The sequence below is a fragment of the Chlamydotis macqueenii genome, chromosome 2 (assembly GCF_036417535.1).
Source record: "Chlamydotis macqueenii isolate bChlMac1 chromosome 2, bChlMac1.mat, whole genome shotgun sequence".
Taxonomy (NCBI): domain Eukaryota; kingdom Metazoa; phylum Chordata; class Aves; order Otidiformes; family Otididae; genus Chlamydotis; species Chlamydotis macqueenii.
This window is the reverse complement of record NC_141557.1, coordinates 129,834,587-129,851,614: the sequence shown is the minus strand read 5'-3', so window position 1 is coordinate 129,851,614 and position 17,028 is coordinate 129,834,587. Positions and strand designations below refer to the sequence as shown.

Genomic DNA, 17,028 nt, shown 5'->3' with positions numbered 1-17,028 from the left:
ACAAGTACTGCTTGATGATCTCGAAGTCAGGATATAAGTTGTAGATGAAAAACACTGACCTAAAGTGGTTCTCCAAGGTCACAGAGCAGATTCGTGGCAGAGTCAGTGTCTTTTGTATGAAACTGATTTATTGTTATCCCACAAAACACATCAAGAGTTCAAGTATTTCAATTCACTTTGAAATGAATGAGAGACATATTGAAATTTTTTGACACAGAAGAACCAACAGGTGTATGAATGTGCCACACCAAGCATAGTCATTAGCCCAGTGGTTATGTATGGCACTTATCTGTGATGTTTTGACTGGAGAATCTCTCCTGGATCTAGAAAACCTTTTCTCAAAACTGACATATTCTCATAAAAAGATTTGTTTCCTGATTTAGTGTTTTTTCTGAGAAAGAATTTTGACTAGCTCTCCTCCTGACTCCTAGTTCAGTGCCCTATCCAGCTCATCACATATCCCCCCCAGCAAATATGTACGTGTCCCCTCTTTGAGGACTAGCAAGACCTGCAGCATCCTCATAAGACTTGCGATGTACTTTTCTTCTCAAACTTTAGGTCTTGACATAGAAAGGCTGGAATGAAGGATATGGTGTTGTGCATACCCAAGTGAAGGCAGGGAGCCAACAAAATGCTGTTGTAATTACAAGTGAACATTCTTGTATCATAAAACTGCAAAGAAAAAGCTATAAATCAGAGCTGTCCTGGTGGTCCCTGGCAGCAAAGCACAAGAGATTTGAGCTCATTCCCTGAGCTAGCCAAGAGTGGGATCCTTGCGGAGGCAGTGGCTCATTCCAAGGGAAGGGCATTCCTCATGTCTCCTGAGTGATGGTCATGAAGCACTGATTTCGGTGGGAGTCAGATCCAGCCATCAGCCCTGCAGGAGTGATAGTCTGAAGAGTGATGGCCATTGTGGAAAGTAAAGCAGGTTGAGAATCAGAAGAATTGTATCTTCAAGAGCTCTTGCGCCTGTGTTTAGGAGCCTACCACTTTCAGTGGCAGGTCTGTGCTGTTGTCCAGATCCCACGTTTGGTCACTTATTGTTGTACTTGAGTATGTAAGATTGTCCTTTATTTCAGGTATCTAGTTTTGTATTTCTGTACACTCCCTCATGAAATTAAGTAATACTATCAAAAATGTTTCTACTGAAGGGCCTGTCACTAATGAACTCAAACTTAATCTTCAGTTACAAATGGGTTTTTCTTCTATCCTGGAACTTTTTTTTTTCTTTCTGGTGTTTCATGAGCATGTAGCTCTTCAAAAATCATTGATCTCTCTGGGTAATTTACCAATTTCAAAAATAAGTAAGTAAGTAGTAGGAGGATAAAAAAGTATTGAATCTGTTAGCATTCAACAGTTTTCTAGAGACTTTCTTTAATACAAACTGTGTGTGTGTGTTTTATTTCCTGTCCCTCTGAAAGATGTGGCTTGAGCTGGCCCCATGTTTACAGTTTGAGAGGGGCAAAACAAGATGATCTACTGTTAAAATAAAAAAATAAAAAAAATCCTGAGAGTGTACAAGTGATTACAGCAAAACAAACCCAAATTGACAGCTGCACAAACAGGACTTGCCCAGCAGTGGTAGTCAGCTACTAGGAATGCCCAATTTCCCATCAGATTGGTAAGAATTTATAATTAATAGCACATTTAGAGGCCCTTCTCTAATGAAACCAGAATTTAATGTGCTATCCTGATTATGGAGAAGGTAAAGGAGAGAGGGCAGAAATTCAGAGTCTCACTTTGCTGAGTACATTATCTCCCTGTTGATAGCAGTATGGGACCAAGACAGACAGCATTTTTTGGAATCAGCCCCTACACTGGTTTAAGAACTGCAATCCTGAAAGGTGAAGGGCTCTTTTCTGAACAGATGTGACCCCCTTCAACTCTGATAAACTTCCCGAAAAGATGAGGGAAATCTCTACCGCACAGGATGTGCTCAACGCATTGAGGGATTGAGTTAGTAATGTCCCTGATAATTGTGGATACCTCATTGTAGGAGTCAGTTTTTATTTAATTTTTTTTAATAGGAGTATACACATCTGTCTTTATACCCAGCAGCTTTTCTGGCCCACAAGAAGTCCTCTGTGAGTTTCCCCAACTGAGCTCAGTGGGATCTCTGTCAGCTGCAAGATTTATGTCATCTTTTTCAGTCCTGAGAACTGTTCCTTAAGCTTTTCACATCTGGATTTAATTGGAAAGACATTAAAAGACATTAAGTGTGCTGGAAAAGCATATTTTAGAGAAGATCTTTATAGACACTTCCATTAAAGGAGCTGGTGTTTGTAGGTTAAAATGGGATGAGGACAAGCCATCAACAGTTAGCAAGGACAAAATTACATTACAAACTACTTCAGATGAGAAGTTCGGCCTGTAGCCCTTGAGCCTAACTCTGATCTCAGTTAAATCAACTTCAATTAAGAAAACGAATACTGGTTAATGCAGTGCAAAAATACTCTGATGTTAGAATAAAAAACTTTTGCCTTTTGGAAACACTCAAATTTTTAATTGTATGCTATATATGCTAAATATAATGCTTTTAGCTGTCAATCTGGATTTGCATGCACACTTTAAAATGACACTTGAAGAATTAAGAGAATTAAGAATTAATTGTTAGTGCTCTGAGGGTGGAATTATCCTTCTCCAAATGCCAATATGTGGACAACATGAGTAGAGTTACACAGAAGCAGAGGTATGGGTACATGGGCTTCATTACAGGTGCTGTAATGGAAGAATCTACTGCCTCATTCCAACTCCTCTATTGTTCCAGCAATTATGTGCTGCTAGAAGAAGTGAATGGGCTGTTCTTTGCATTAAATGTAATCTATTGCTCTTGTCTTCAAACCAAAGTTTCTAGTCATGTTTAGACTGACATGCACTTAAAGTCTAAGGTAACGGTCTTGGTATGAGAGAACAAATTTTCTTTCATTGTAAAATTGCTAAAACCAAGGAATCTGATATTTAGGAAATTACTCCCATGTCTAAAGAAAAGTGTACAGTATTTAGAAATCAAAACATGTCAAGCTTTAAAGAAGAAAATATGTATTTTTTTAAAACATTGAGGTGAAAAAAATTACTCTTAAGAATATTTCATCAAAACAAATTTGTTAGAGGCTTTTACCTGCCCTCGTCTCTTAAAAGGCAGTCTTCTCTACACTCATGGTAAGTGTTTAGCATTAATGAGAAGATTATAGCTTGCTGGGTGATAGTGACAGGAATGAGACATTTGAATTAAAATTGCGGCTGCAGTGAAGACTGTTCTTTTATTTTCTATCATTAATTACCTTTTTTTTTTTTTAGAATCTCCCTCTGGCTATCTTGGGTTGTGATAAAATGCATGTAGACTAGTAAAACTGATTCTTACCTTTATTAGCTGACCTTGGGCGAGCCACTTAAGTGCTCCTGCACTCTCCCTTCACTTCAGTTTTCTTCTCTTTAAAAACAGGAATAATAAAACTACGTCTGGTTCTTAGTGCCATTTTGTCTCGTGAAGCAGATTATATTTGCAAGTAGAGATGAAAAGTATTTAAACACCAGTGAGTGTGGTTTACAGATTCACTTTACTTTACGTGGAAGAGTAACCATGTTGAAGTCAGCACTGAGTAATAGTTGATAGTTTGCACTTTGTTGTGTACTAATTTTGGTGTAGATCTTCTTTGAGAATTCATAAAAATCTTTTCATACTATTTTTTTTTACCACTCTGCATGAGCAGTTAGCTAAGAAAACAGCTTAAATAACAGAATAAATGCTTATATCTTGTTTAAATACAATTCAGTTTAGAGCTCACCCATTCTAGTTCCGGCTACATCTACACTACTAGTAATATGGGTCAGGGCCCATTGCCTGGTGAGGAATAGTGATCTTTGCCTCATTTATGTACTGCTAGCTATGCGAAGGCTGTGGTAGTGATGTTAAAAACAGGATGTAATTATGGAGATCAGACAGGTGAATAGGATTGCCTATTGCAGCATATTTACAAGTCTCCATGAACTCTTACACAGCCGAGAACCTCTATCCGCTTATTTAAAATAAGGAGGTCGAAATATCCTGCAATACAGATAGGATTAATGACAGTGGACTTGCAAATCTATGGCAGTGATGTGGCAAAATGTCTATAAATAAATAATTAAATAAACCAAATTGTTCTGAGAACACAGCTGACAAGGATATTTTCCAGCCATTAGTGATGAAAGAGACAGTGATTCATGGCCTTTCTTCCCTGCTGGTGCAGGATTTTGCCTGAGGATATACATTCTGCTGTTTTCAGTTTTAAGTTTAAAGCCATGTTTCTTAAAATCTACTATGTTTTTTGTCTGCAGCTTCTCAACCATGCATCAGTGTTGTCTCAGTTGCATGACTTAAACCTCTACGTACACATACAATAATTGACCATCTAAATGCTCTCATTTGGAAGTCTCTAATTATTGAAAGCACCTATGTTACTTAGATGTCTACCTCATTCTGAAAGTTAGTGTTTAAGTAGCTTTTTTCTGAGGATATAAAAGTAGAAGCCAAATTAATTTGAAGATTAATCACTGTCTGGTTAATTTCTATTGTGTATATATAGTGTAAACACTTGGAAATTAAATTTTAAAATCTTTTTCTCCATATTGATAAGTAAGCTGTGATGATGCATGATTCTTTCTGTCTTTGTTCTCTCAATTGTAACAATCCAAGAAAAAATACTAAGTTTTGAAGTTGGAAATAAATTTCCTTTAAAAGAACTCCCAGGTTTCTAGACCAGAACCAGTAAAGACTGAAGAGTATACACTGAAAAGGTACTGAAATTTTCTGACAAAAGGGGCTTGATTAGGACTTATTTTAACTGCTGATACCGGGGCTGAACTTTCACACCTCACTTCACCGTCAGAGGACATAGACACACCTCAGTAGATACTGGCATTGAAACTGAAAGCTTTTTCAAGATGTTTGTGAAGAAGTGCCAACTTACTGGTTTCCAGCGTAGATTGCAACAGAGATAAAAGTTAGCATTTTGGTAGCACTTGAAAATATTTCTCCTTGCAGTTAAGAATACATGAAAAGGGACTAGTCTGAGAAGATACAGATTTAAGAACAGTCCTATACAGATCTTTCAGCAATCCTTTCCTCTCTTATTCCCACACACAAGTAAGAATCCAACCTAAATTTGGCAACCAGACTAGCCTCTGCACAGTAGATTGATTTCTTACATTGGCATTGAGTTCACTAAGTTGGACATTCAGTATTATTTATCAAATACTCCTAATGCAAAAGCATACCTTTTAATTATTTCAAAAATTAGGTGCTTTTCAGTATGGTTTTCTCTCTTAGTGGGTAGAAATCACCATTAAAGAACTGTCTCACCTCAAATGATCACGCATCTCTTTCTTGAGGTTTGAGGGAATGCTTTGCCATTCATTACTTTTGGAATTATTGCATAGTCCCAAGAATGGGTGGTCAGATTTCTAGTGTGGTGGTTCACATGCTAACCTCAATGCCTGTTAGCTCAAGCAGTCCCTTTGCTTAAGTAGGTTGCTGAAGATGAAAACCTACAGAAACAAAATTCCATGTTGAAGAGTGTCTTTCATTCCATCAACTTCCTGGAATATTGAGAGGCATGGAGGGATGGGTACATGTGTCCAACATAAAACTAGGAGGAAGAAGGTGACATGCATGCTGTTGTTGATAGAAGCTCTACTTAATATATTGGAAAAATTGTACAAGAACAGTTAATCCTTACTTTAGGATTACCGCAGAAAGCTGGCAAGGTCAGGCTGTACGGGGATTGTGTGTCATTTAAATGTTGACTGCATGAGTTGCCTGGGGGTAGCATTAACTACTACGTGGGACTTATTCTAAGCTACGTCTGTGAATCATCATTCTTTGTTTGAAGATACTGGACTCCTTCTATCCTCCAAGCTCCTTCACTTGACAGGTGCAATCAGTAGCCTTAATTGTAGTGCCTATCAGGTGACTATGCCTTTGTGGAGAGATTAATCCATTTGGAAAATGCTATTTCCATGTAAACTACATGAGTTAATCAGATTATAACCCTATGTTTTTCATGCATATCATAAACTGTGTGAGGAAAGGGCTTAAAGTCATTTAATTAAGGTTTACATTGTGCAGTGTGAAAAGCCTTTATGAATTTAATTTTTAAACAGATGTTAACATTGGTTCACATGAAATTGAATCAGCTGGGGAGAACAGCACATTGTGAGGAAAGTGATGAAAACTCCTAGCAGAGGTTATCGCTTGCAATATAGTAAATTCATTTACAACAGAAGCTGTGGAGAAAAGGGGTTTGTTTGCAATACCCATCACCTAGTTTTTGGTTAGCTTATGTGTGGCCAACCTGGTAGATCCAAGAGAATTAAATGGATATGTTAAGGACTCAAATTTTAGCTATGTTGTGTGTATGTATGTAAGTCTACAGAAGCAAATATATCTTCCCTTTGTGCATTTCTATATGCATGCCATTTTGGGTGCAGACAAGTTAAAACCAGGTAGGAGCTTGCTCAAAATTTTCTTCATCAAGAGAAAGCAAAAATCACCAAGAACAATAATTTTAAGTATATACAAATTTAAATAGTTGCTTAGCTTTGGGACACTAAGTCCTCAAACTCACATCTACAGCTGTGATATTGTTGGGGTTTTTTCAATAGCCTTTAAATATGAAATTTAAATCCACATATTAAAAAGTCAAGTGCATCTCATTACTGATGCAGACAGCTTTGCTGAAATGCTACTGCACAGATGATATTGCTTTTTTGAGGCCTGCACTGTCGGGAAGAGAGGAAGAACCTCCTTGCTTTGAGGGACACTTTTTCTATTGATTTAGAAAATAGATGAGCATTGATTGTTTGTAAATACACTTGCTACCAGTTTTGTTCATGTGTTAACTCTGCTACTGTCTAGGCTTCTGGCTTGCAAGTGAAATTGAGGACTAGAGTTAGATCTGTCTATCATTTTAACCTGGCACACAACCATTTCCTCAAGCCTAAACTTGGGCACAGTCTGAGGCTTGTTCATATATATGGCATATTGTTACAGGCAGTATGATCACAATGAGTTATTTGACTCTGCAGACTCAACCTTGAACTAAGACCCAGCTACTAAAGACAGTAAAATTTTGTCCTTCATGACCTACTCTGGACCCTGACTTAATTTGGTTTTGCAACATAACTCTTTCTGCCCATAATTTTATGTCTTCAGAAAACAGTGATTAAGGCCAAGCTGAATATGTTTTTTTATGTACTTAAAAAACTGATGTTAGGAGACATATCACCAGTAAACTAACAGTATCAAGCAGTGTGTTTATTAGGATTGTCTCAGACCTCCTTGGTAAAGTCAACTGGAAGGACCGCAGAGAACAACAAACTTTTACAATTTTCAGTTTTGTGGAATGATCTGAAATGCAATATAGATTTAAGAGGAAAAACACAAACCACATACTGTGCTAAAACAAACATGTGAAAGTTTTATCGTGAGGATGTGGTCTTAAATGCACATGGGCTAGTGTAGTGCCTGTCTGCTCTTCTTGCTAAAAGAATGATCTAATGCTACTAGATTGTCATTATAAGACGCTTAATCCCCAGAGTGAGAAACAGGAAGAATATTCACAAGTTTCAATGCTATTTGCTAATTGCCAATTGACTTGAGGAAAGCTAAAAAATGACTGGAAACATCCATCCTCATCCTGATACACACACATACTAATAATGGAAATGGCAGCCAAAACAAACAGCTAGCAGTGCGGTGCATCCTGTTGGCATCGTATTTTTGGCACTGTTGTAGCTACACAGAAAACAAGTGATACAAGAAATGTGTAAGGACATCTGTTCTGTAACCTATGGGGCTTCACTCACAAAACAGTTGTAAAATCTTCTGGGGGAGACAAAAATTTCTCTATATCTATGCAGATGCTCTATTGTAAGAAAAATATCAATGGAAGGAAGTGTTGAGCCTTTAAAAGAGGAAATTGTTCACCAGATTCACTGTCAAATGTTCTATTCTTTTCTTTCCTTTTCATTTAACCTAAGTTATCTGCCATTCACAAGTTATATTTAAGCCAAGTGGTGTAAATCTGTTGGGACTAATAGAATTGAATCATGGATTAAATTAGCCCGGTGTCTGCTTGTAACTCTTCTTCGCTGCAGATTACTTGGGCTCTGTGTCGCTCTGCTGACTATTCAGGTCACAGCCTCTCAGCTACCAGCTTCCTTCCTGAATCCAGCATCTTCATGTCTGTCTAGGGGCACAACAGAGAGAGGAGAAACATTAAGGACATCTATTAAGGTCTAAAGTGTTGTTTACTTACCAGCTTCTCTCAGCTTTGCTGATTCTTCCAAATGTAAGCGGGCTATGGAAGAACTGGGAGAAAGAAAACAGGGAGTTTTAAAGACACTGCAAGACCCCCTCTACCATTCATCTACTGCCCTTCAGTCACATTCCTCTAAAGGACATTTTAAAAATGAAAGAAACTTTCCCAAAATCCAAATGTTGTTGCAAAAGTCAGATCTCTCGTAAACCTGGAACACGTTAGGAAACTGGAAGATAAAGAGGGGCTGTGAGGTATAAGAGGTTGAGAGGACTTGGAGAAGGGAAGTTCAGTTCTGGGAACTGGGAGCAGCTGGAGTGGAGTGCTGGGTGGGAGAGCGTTTAGGAACAGGAAAAAGAAGAGGCCTGGATAGGGGAATATTTGTGGAGAAGTAGGGGTGATTGCTGTAAAAGAAATCAGAGCACTGGGGTGGATAGTAAGGAGGGGAAGACCAGGGGTGCTGGAATGGCTTGGGAAGGATGTGGAACTGAGGCAGATGTGGCGAGTGAGGACAGAGAAGCATGATATTTTGAACAGATTGTTGACTTCCAGAGCAGCAAAGGTGAGAAGCCCAGCAGTGAAGAACAATGTAAAAGGCTGGGTCTTCAACAGTGCTCACACAAACACCCTGACACCTCTACTTGGAAGATCAAGGACACAGGTACAGGACTGCTTTCCTGCCACTTCCCCCTTCTGATATTTGGTTTCAGAAATATCATAGATCTGAGATCTTATCTTTTATAACACAATTCAGTTTAGGAAGGGCACAGCTCAAAGAAGAATGAGATGAAGGAATAAGACTGCACCATGTTACAAGCATGAAGATTTGGATGTTGTGTTGGTGTTAAAATGCTTATCATTAAACACCTTGAATCATGCCTTCATTTTATGTGTTTCTTCTAATTGTTCCGTATTTACTTGCCTGACACCTGTATAGTAATGATCCATGCTTACAGGCAGAGTTCATTGCTTTATATTATAGTACTTCTTCCCTTGCTGTTAGAAGAGAAGAGATGCTCTCATGATCTATTTCTATTGAGATAGTGGCTAATATTTCTCCATGAAGTTCCAAGGCAGTTTTTCTGGAAAGCAACTCTAAAAGGTGCTCTGTAATTTAAGTGGTATGCTTTGTGATAGCCAATTCTATGAGTAAAACAGTAGTAAGTAACAGATGTACTCATATTCAGAGCAATTCCAGAAAGGAATTAGAAAGCTTGGGTTGGTCTAAGTAATCTCTTGATGATTTTGGGGATTTCAGTGACCACTGATCAAGATCAGAGTGTTCTGCATATCGTATGATCAACCTATGATCTAATCTTGAATGAAACACTACTTGGCTCTACATCCTACCAACTATGATCAAGGCCTTTTCGTCCAAGCCACTGTACAAACAAATAACGTGAACAGTTCTTCCACAACAGGTTTACAATTCACACATCAGACCTGGAAGCAAAGAATGGATATAAAAAGTAAACAAGATGGGTTCAAAAACAGATGAGGTAGCAGTTAAACTGGGTATGAGGAGCAGATGTCTCCACTTCCTTCTCTTCTTGCAGTGCTACCTGGTAATGGTTTTCAGACTACAGTCCAAAGAAGAAAGGAGATCCTGATTTTTTTGCTAATGTGCATCAGGAAAAATGGATATGGGAAGACAAGAGATTCTTGTCTGACAGTCCGTACCCATTGAATTGTTTGGTTCTTATAGTTGTTAACCCATGACCGATGAAGTACAATACAGAAGCAGTCCTGTGCAAGGCAGCACAGGAGCCCAAATTGCTTCCCTTCCTTGCATGAGGAGTAGTGCTTTACGTTGTTATGAAGAGGATCCCAGGGAGAGGAGAAGAGAGAAATTGGGCTGAAGAAAGTTGTCGGGTTACTGGAACAAACAGAGGGGTTGAGAGTAGAAGACGACCCTTGTTGCCACTGGGAGAAATTATTTGAGTTGAACAGTGATTTTGCTGTGCAGTCAAGATCAAAGATGGAAAGGCAAATGGTGGTTAGAGCTTCTAGGAGTTGAGAATGCACACCTAAAATGACAAAGGACACTATGAGGTGGTAGAGAAAGAGCCTAAATGCATTTATATAAGCTTATAATGTATTATGTACATATAAAATACATTATATAGATAACAGTAGGGCCTGTTGTGACAGGACAAGGGGTAATGGTTTTAAAATAGAGGGATGTAGATTTAGATTGGATATTAGGAAAAAATTTTTTACAATGAGGGTGGTGGAACACTGGCACAGGTTGCCCAGAGAGGTGGTGGATGCGCCATCCCTGGAAACATTCAACGCCAGGTTGGACGGGGCTCTGAGCAACCTGATCTGGTTGGAGATGTCCCTGCCTCTTGCAGGGGGGTTGGACTAGATGACCTTTGAAGGTCCCTTCCAACCCTAACCATTCTATGATTCTATGATTCTATGATAACATTATACATATATAATACATTATACACATGTAAAGTACCTTCTATATATAATATATGATATACATTTTGATATATTTGCATTTATTATATAAAATTAAAATATATCAAAATGCCAAGAAAACCAGAAGAAATGAGGAAAGAGAGAATTCATTCAATGCATGATAAAAGTGAAAGATCCTGTAACAGGAGAGGTTGTTACCGAGCTGAGGCTGAGGCCCAGCTGTTAGCCACAGCATGGAAAAGGGATAAAAAGATGCAGGCAGCAGAGATTTTAAGATGAAGGGGGAAATTATGTCAATGGATGGAAAGAAGGAGCAAGTAGAGAGCAGGTTTGCTGTCAGATACATGGTGCCCAGAACACATGGTAAAGGTAGAGTAAATGGGAAAGCAATAGTGATAATCTGAGGTTTACTGAGACATATTAAGAAATGTTTAGCTTTTTTATTTATTTGCTAGGACAAAAACCATAAAACTTCACAGACTAGAAAGATTCCACCCTCATGCATTATGGGTGGGAGTATCTTGTGAAGTCTTCTGAAGCTTTGGCAGCTAGTCATTACTATAGACAAATCTGGGATATATGGTCTTTTACTTTAGGGCAGTCTGGCAATTTTTGTGCTGTTATTTATCTCACCAAAATACACATTGTCTAATAATATTTAAATTGTATAAACATACCTTTCAAGGGAAGGAACTGTTGAGAGAATCCAGGCAGAGAATTAGTACAAAAGCAAATCTAGTACTTTATTACAGTGGCAGCTCCTGTTCCGGACAGTCCCTGCTCTCCAAGATGAATGGGAAATGAAGATAGAGACATGGATTCTTTCTGTCACAATAATTAAGAAGAGAGCAACTTCCAATTTTCTAAACATCAGTTGTTACCTCACCTTGAAGAACAATGCCATAGGGCCTACAGTCTGTTCTAGTGTTTCCTTAGGTGACAATGTCTGGGAAAAATTACCTTTCCCCCCCTATGATTAGTGCTGAATGCATCTTAGGCGGGAGTGATTAAAGAGAAAAATCAGGTTTTCAGTTCTGCTTTATGTTTCACCTTCAAGACAGAGCTGACCTCAATTGTTTTGTTGTGTTGGGTGTGTTTTCGAAGTTAGCCATGTAGTGTCTGAGAGTTTCATAATCAACCTTTGCTAAATTAATTACAAAAAGTCATTTATCTTTTACCAAAGCAGTTAGGGGAGAGAGAAGAACAATTTTGAGTCCTGAAGCAGGACTCATGAAGATGAAAGAGAAGCTGGTCAATAAAGAATACACTTGCGCAGAAAAATGTCAGCAGAAATTTGATCATTCCTCTATTGCTGATGCTTCATAATAATCCTATATTGACTCGCACTGTTTAGCATACTTCACTGGCCTATGTGTAAGACATCACTTTGCTCCATTGCTTGAGATCCAGCCTTGGAGTGTTGGTAGTGTCCTGCTGACCCTCTTCCCCTTGCTCACACCTTCTGTAACCATCTATAAGACAGCAATTCATCCATAGGAGCTCCAGAAAGTCTTGGCTCTAGGAAAGCACATGGGGTAGCTGGAGAGACTTTACAGGCCATGGAGGCAAGAATCCTATAAGTATATTAGGTTCTTCATGTAGGTGATACAGCTTACATTAACACAAGTGGAAGACACTCATACATCCAGGAAGAAGATATCCTCAAACCCATGCACAAGCACAGCTGTTTAGCATGGAGCTGTTATGTACCTTCTCTCTTAGCCCTGTAGCCTAAATGGCTTCAATATACAGAAAATTATTTAAATCTAGAATATCAAAATACACATCTTCCTTCATCTGGTGTTAATACAGTTATGTCAGTGGGTTTTTTGACAGCTCATTTTTTCTTTAGGCAGCATTAAGTGCCTTGAAACAGTTTTCAGAACAAGGACTGGATCCAGTGGAAGGGGCTATGAAAGTTGAAAATGGATCACATGAAAAGTAAGTACCATTTAAATCCTCTGGATTTTAATGCCTGTGTGGTGTGGTAGATAAGAAATGTTAATTAAGAGCTTAGTTGCCCTTTTAAACCTGTGTAAAAATATTTCCTCTGGAATTTACATCCTGTTTTTGACAATCTGAGAGGATAAACAAAATTTCAAGTTTAGCGTTACTGATAATATTTACTAATGAGCTATGACACAGTCAGTCCTCCTATGGAAATCCTAAAGGAAAGGATTTTCTTCTCATTGTATGGATTCTGTGTAAGTAGCATAACATGATTTTTGTTAAATGTGTTCTAGCACATGATATTGCCCCTAAATAAGGATAGCTGTCTGCCAATAAGTTCTTATTTCTGCAAGATTAATTTTACCCTAGAGAATTTTAAAATTGCTTTCAAGTCTTAAAAAACTCTTATATGGAATATTAGCTTTCAGTAGTAGACAATAGAATCAAATTTCACACTGGATTTTCAATTTTTTAAGAAAGTGGGAAAGTCCAGTATAGATTTTTTTTCCAGCTGCTGGTCTGTTTACGTAAGAAGGTAGTCTTGTGTTACTAAATAAATTAGGAAGTAATAGAATAAGAGAAAGAAGACTAAAAGTGGCATTTGGAATTTTCCGTAGATATATCTTGGCTATTTATAAATGAATTTAATCAGAAACATTTTTCCATATGATCTCATCAGCACAGTATTTGAACATAAATATTGTTGTTTCACTTTAAAATGTTACCTTCCACAGTGACCTTTGAATCTCATGTGCCATCTGCTAATAAACATGTCTTAAAGATGTGCAACCCTGGACCTTACCACTCTTGTTAATGTATTAATCTTTCAGACAAGTCAAGCATCTGGGAGAGAAAGCAGACAATAAACAGACTAACTCAGGCACCATTGCTCAGGACTGCAAGGATTCAAAGGCTGTCGTCTAGGAGCTTCCCAGCACCCACGGCTGCCACTGCATCCTTATAAACCTGTCAACACGCAATAGGGTGTATGTGTACAAGGAAATGAATGACTAATACCATTATTTGAGTCTTATGTGAAGACAACACTATTCTAACACAAGAGATAGTATACATGGTACTGTTTATTCAACTGTGGAAAAAAATAAAATTGAACATTTCCCTTAGAACTCAAGATCAGAGCATAACTCAATTGCCCAGAGGCAGAAGAAGTCTGATCATGTTACTGGAGGTTAAAATAACAACTGATTAAGAAAAAGTGTTAGGAAAAAAAAGGGAAACATTCAAATTGATGAATATTGAGGAAAACGAGTCAGCATTGGTTCAGTTACACGATTTTTTCGTAGTGTAGTTTTAAGTTCAGCTTACTGTTTTCTAAATAATGCTTGAATATTTTAAAATTAACCAATGACAGTGCTGTGACAATTGTAGTTGTTGTCTTCATATATAGTCATACAGCTTATCTTTTTATGCAGACATTATGCATTCTTCATTCTATATGAATATGTATGACTTTAAGATGCACTACTCAGAGTTGTATGCAAACAGAAGTTTCAATCATGACAAGTATTTGCTTAATATGAACAGATGTTAGTTATGATCAGTCTTGATATACTCCAGGAAAAAAGCCGATATGGTATTTGATTTTCCTTGCCATAATCAATTAGAGAGGCGTCTTGCCTCCAAGCAACATTTTCCCCTTCGATTCTGCTCTCTGTTGTGTGAAGCACATCTACACCCCATTCTGTGTGTTGTATCAACCCACCGTTTGCATCAACTGAGTGTTTTTAATCTCTGCATTCAGACCCAGAGCAAAAGGTAGGACTGCAACATTATCAAGCTGAGGATGGAAAACTGTTGATATAAAGGTTGTTCTTTTGTGAAAGGAGTGGCAGCAGAGATAAGACCTGTGGCTGCTCTGTACCAGCATATTTCTTTTAAGTGTGTGGCCAAATGCAGTAAAACCACATCAGTTCATGTGTACAGTGACAGTGTCGTCTCTTTCTTTAGCATTCACAGGTAGACAACTAATACAATGAAGTTAAAAAAAAATCAATTACAAACTAACAAATGACTGGCTACCATGCCAAACCTAGGGTTCAACCTACCTTTCCCCATGCCACCACCTTCTACAAACTTGCTGTGTTAGACCAGTCATCCTGGCATTTAAGTCATTTATTTATCCAAAATACAGATATTTTATTTTATGTAAACCTAATGCAATAAACACATAAAGTCTCTACCAAGTGCATAACACAGTCATGACATTATTGTGCAAGATTTTAGAAGCATGTAAACCAGGGACCATAACCCAAGTGACTCATGCAGGAAAGCAGACAAACAGCAAAGTAAGGAAATGGTGTGAGGTACGGTGGCACTGATTCACCTCTGGGACAGGCTTTCAGGGTAGCGTGCATCATGCTCTTACAGCATCAGTGGTCACTAAAAATTTGGAATCTTTTTTTCTCCTTCATGTTTCTCATGGGTATGATTCACTGTCCCCTCAGCAGATGAGGAGCCTTTGCTCTAAAAGCATTCTATTTTCTAGGGTCTGACTCAATAAAAGAGTCAGGAACAAGCTGAGTCTTTCAGTTCCCACAGAACTGGGAGATTTCCAGAGGCACTTGGCACCCGACAGACTCAAGTTATTCCGACAGCAGCATAGACAAATACCTAGCTCTTGCACACCATCTTTCCCAGGGATATGTTACCTGCCTAATTGGCAACTGGAGCAGAAATTCTGCTGCTCCTTCACCTCAGCAGCCAGCTCAGAGAGCTCAGAAACAGGCGCAGTCTATGCTTTAGCAGTACCTGCCAGTGCGCAGGATACGAATGGCATTACTGTCTCCTCCCATGGAGAACAAGAACAAAAGGAAAAGGCAAATCTATTCCTTGACAACTGTGTCCTAAGGGAAAGAGGCTGAGCTCGCTGGCATTAACAGAATCTCTGTGGTGAGTTCCCTGTCCAGTCACTACATAGAAACCCTTTGTATTGGTTTGCTCTGAAGTTCAAGGTACAGCTTGACACTTGGTGCCATTCCTTAGGCAGAGCCACAAAAATGTGCCCAGTAAACTTCAGACTAGTTGCTCTTCTGCAGATGGCCCCTGCACTGAGTGCCAGGCTTGCTTCAGTGCATGTGGAGAACAGCAAAGTGTCGCCTCACTCTAAATGAGCAAATTGCAATCAAACACGTGCAACCAACTGTCTAGGCCCGAGATGCCTCATTCAGCCCCTCCAATCGAGACAACAGTAAAGAAAGTTCACCTTTATGAAACTATCACCATCTCAGGTCCTCTTGCTGGTCAGAGGCGTCCTTGATTCTCACTGGCAAAAAAAACCAAGGCAAGTAACTGAGCTGGGGGGCTTGTTCTTTTTCTCAAAACTATAGAAAGTTGGAGCAGATTTGGGATGGGAGTCATAGAGTAGCAGGATTTCTAACTATTCTCCAAATGCAGAGTTGATTAATAATTGTTGTAATCACAAGTCAGAAAGTTCTGTGCAGCCTGAGGTAAAGTGCACTGAGATGATAGTTTTAAAATGCCTCCCAAGCCACAGGTTACAAGCCTCACCGAAGAGGCTCCAGTGAAGAGCTTTTCCTGGCATAAATCTGAAGAAAGCATTCCTGCTCCCTACGGGTACGGATGGGAGCACAGAGACCTCAGTATGGGGCTCATCAAGATAACGCACCTGAACACCTTTAGTGTTCCTACGGCACTCCAAGGCTCCTGTCTCCATGCAGAGGTTTCAGTCTGCGCACCTGTGTATCATGCATGAGAAGTTTCTCAAAGGAAATCCTGCAGTATTCACACGCACATCTACAGAAATAAACCTTTGGCATTATCACTAGCAACCTCCCAAGAGCCCAAAGAATATTCTTGTGCCAGAGATGTTGCAGCAGCCAGTGGACTTGTCTCTGATCTTCAGTCTTGTTGGTTCACAGCTGTTCCTCTTTGTTCATGATCTGACAGCATCTGAAAGCTGCTGGAGAGGGCTTAAGTCCAATGATCTAAAACCCACTTTATTTTCCTTCACTAACGTGATTTTTTTTTTCTGATACTGCTTCCTAAAGTTACATAAGAGTGGGTAAATAGGGGTATGTGGAACAGAGCAAACTTTATATTTAGTTTTGTTTAATAATTAGCTAATGATGGACACTGAGAGAGTATTAAAATGTTTTGAATGCTATTATTCATTCTAAAAGGGTAGAGTTTACTTTTCTGACAGCAATTAATATTTTTTAAATTATTTTTTTTAGATAATACCTTCTTTGAGGTAGAGACTTTGTCAAACTTCTGTTGGCAAAGCACTGAGAATCGTTTAGTTCCCTGTTTAGCATGCATCCCACACCTCTCATCCTGGATCTCAGAGCACTTTCAAAGATGGGCAAATGCC

The 17,028-nt window shown here is 38.8% G+C and overlaps 1 protein-coding gene across 3 annotated transcripts in view; it reads left to right on the top strand.

Moving 5' to 3' along the window:
- The window catches only part of STAU2 (staufen double-stranded RNA binding protein 2), a 183,957-nt gene that overhangs the window by 164,741 nt on the left and 2,188 nt on the right, over nucleotides 1–17,028 (top strand). For 2 of the 3 annotated variants that reach the window (XM_086740934.1, XM_086740932.1), the window contains 2 exons: nucleotides 12,580–12,668; nucleotides 13,508–14,618. In XM_086740934.1, coding sequence (XP_086597060.1) covers nucleotides 12,580–12,668; nucleotides 13,508–13,601 — 183 coding nt within the window. In that variant the 3' untranslated portion in view covers nucleotides 13,602–14,618. Of the gene's footprint in view, nucleotides 1–12,579; nucleotides 12,669–13,507; nucleotides 14,619–17,028 lie in introns of those variants that run through there. The other variant, XM_086740933.1, reaches the window with a different exon arrangement.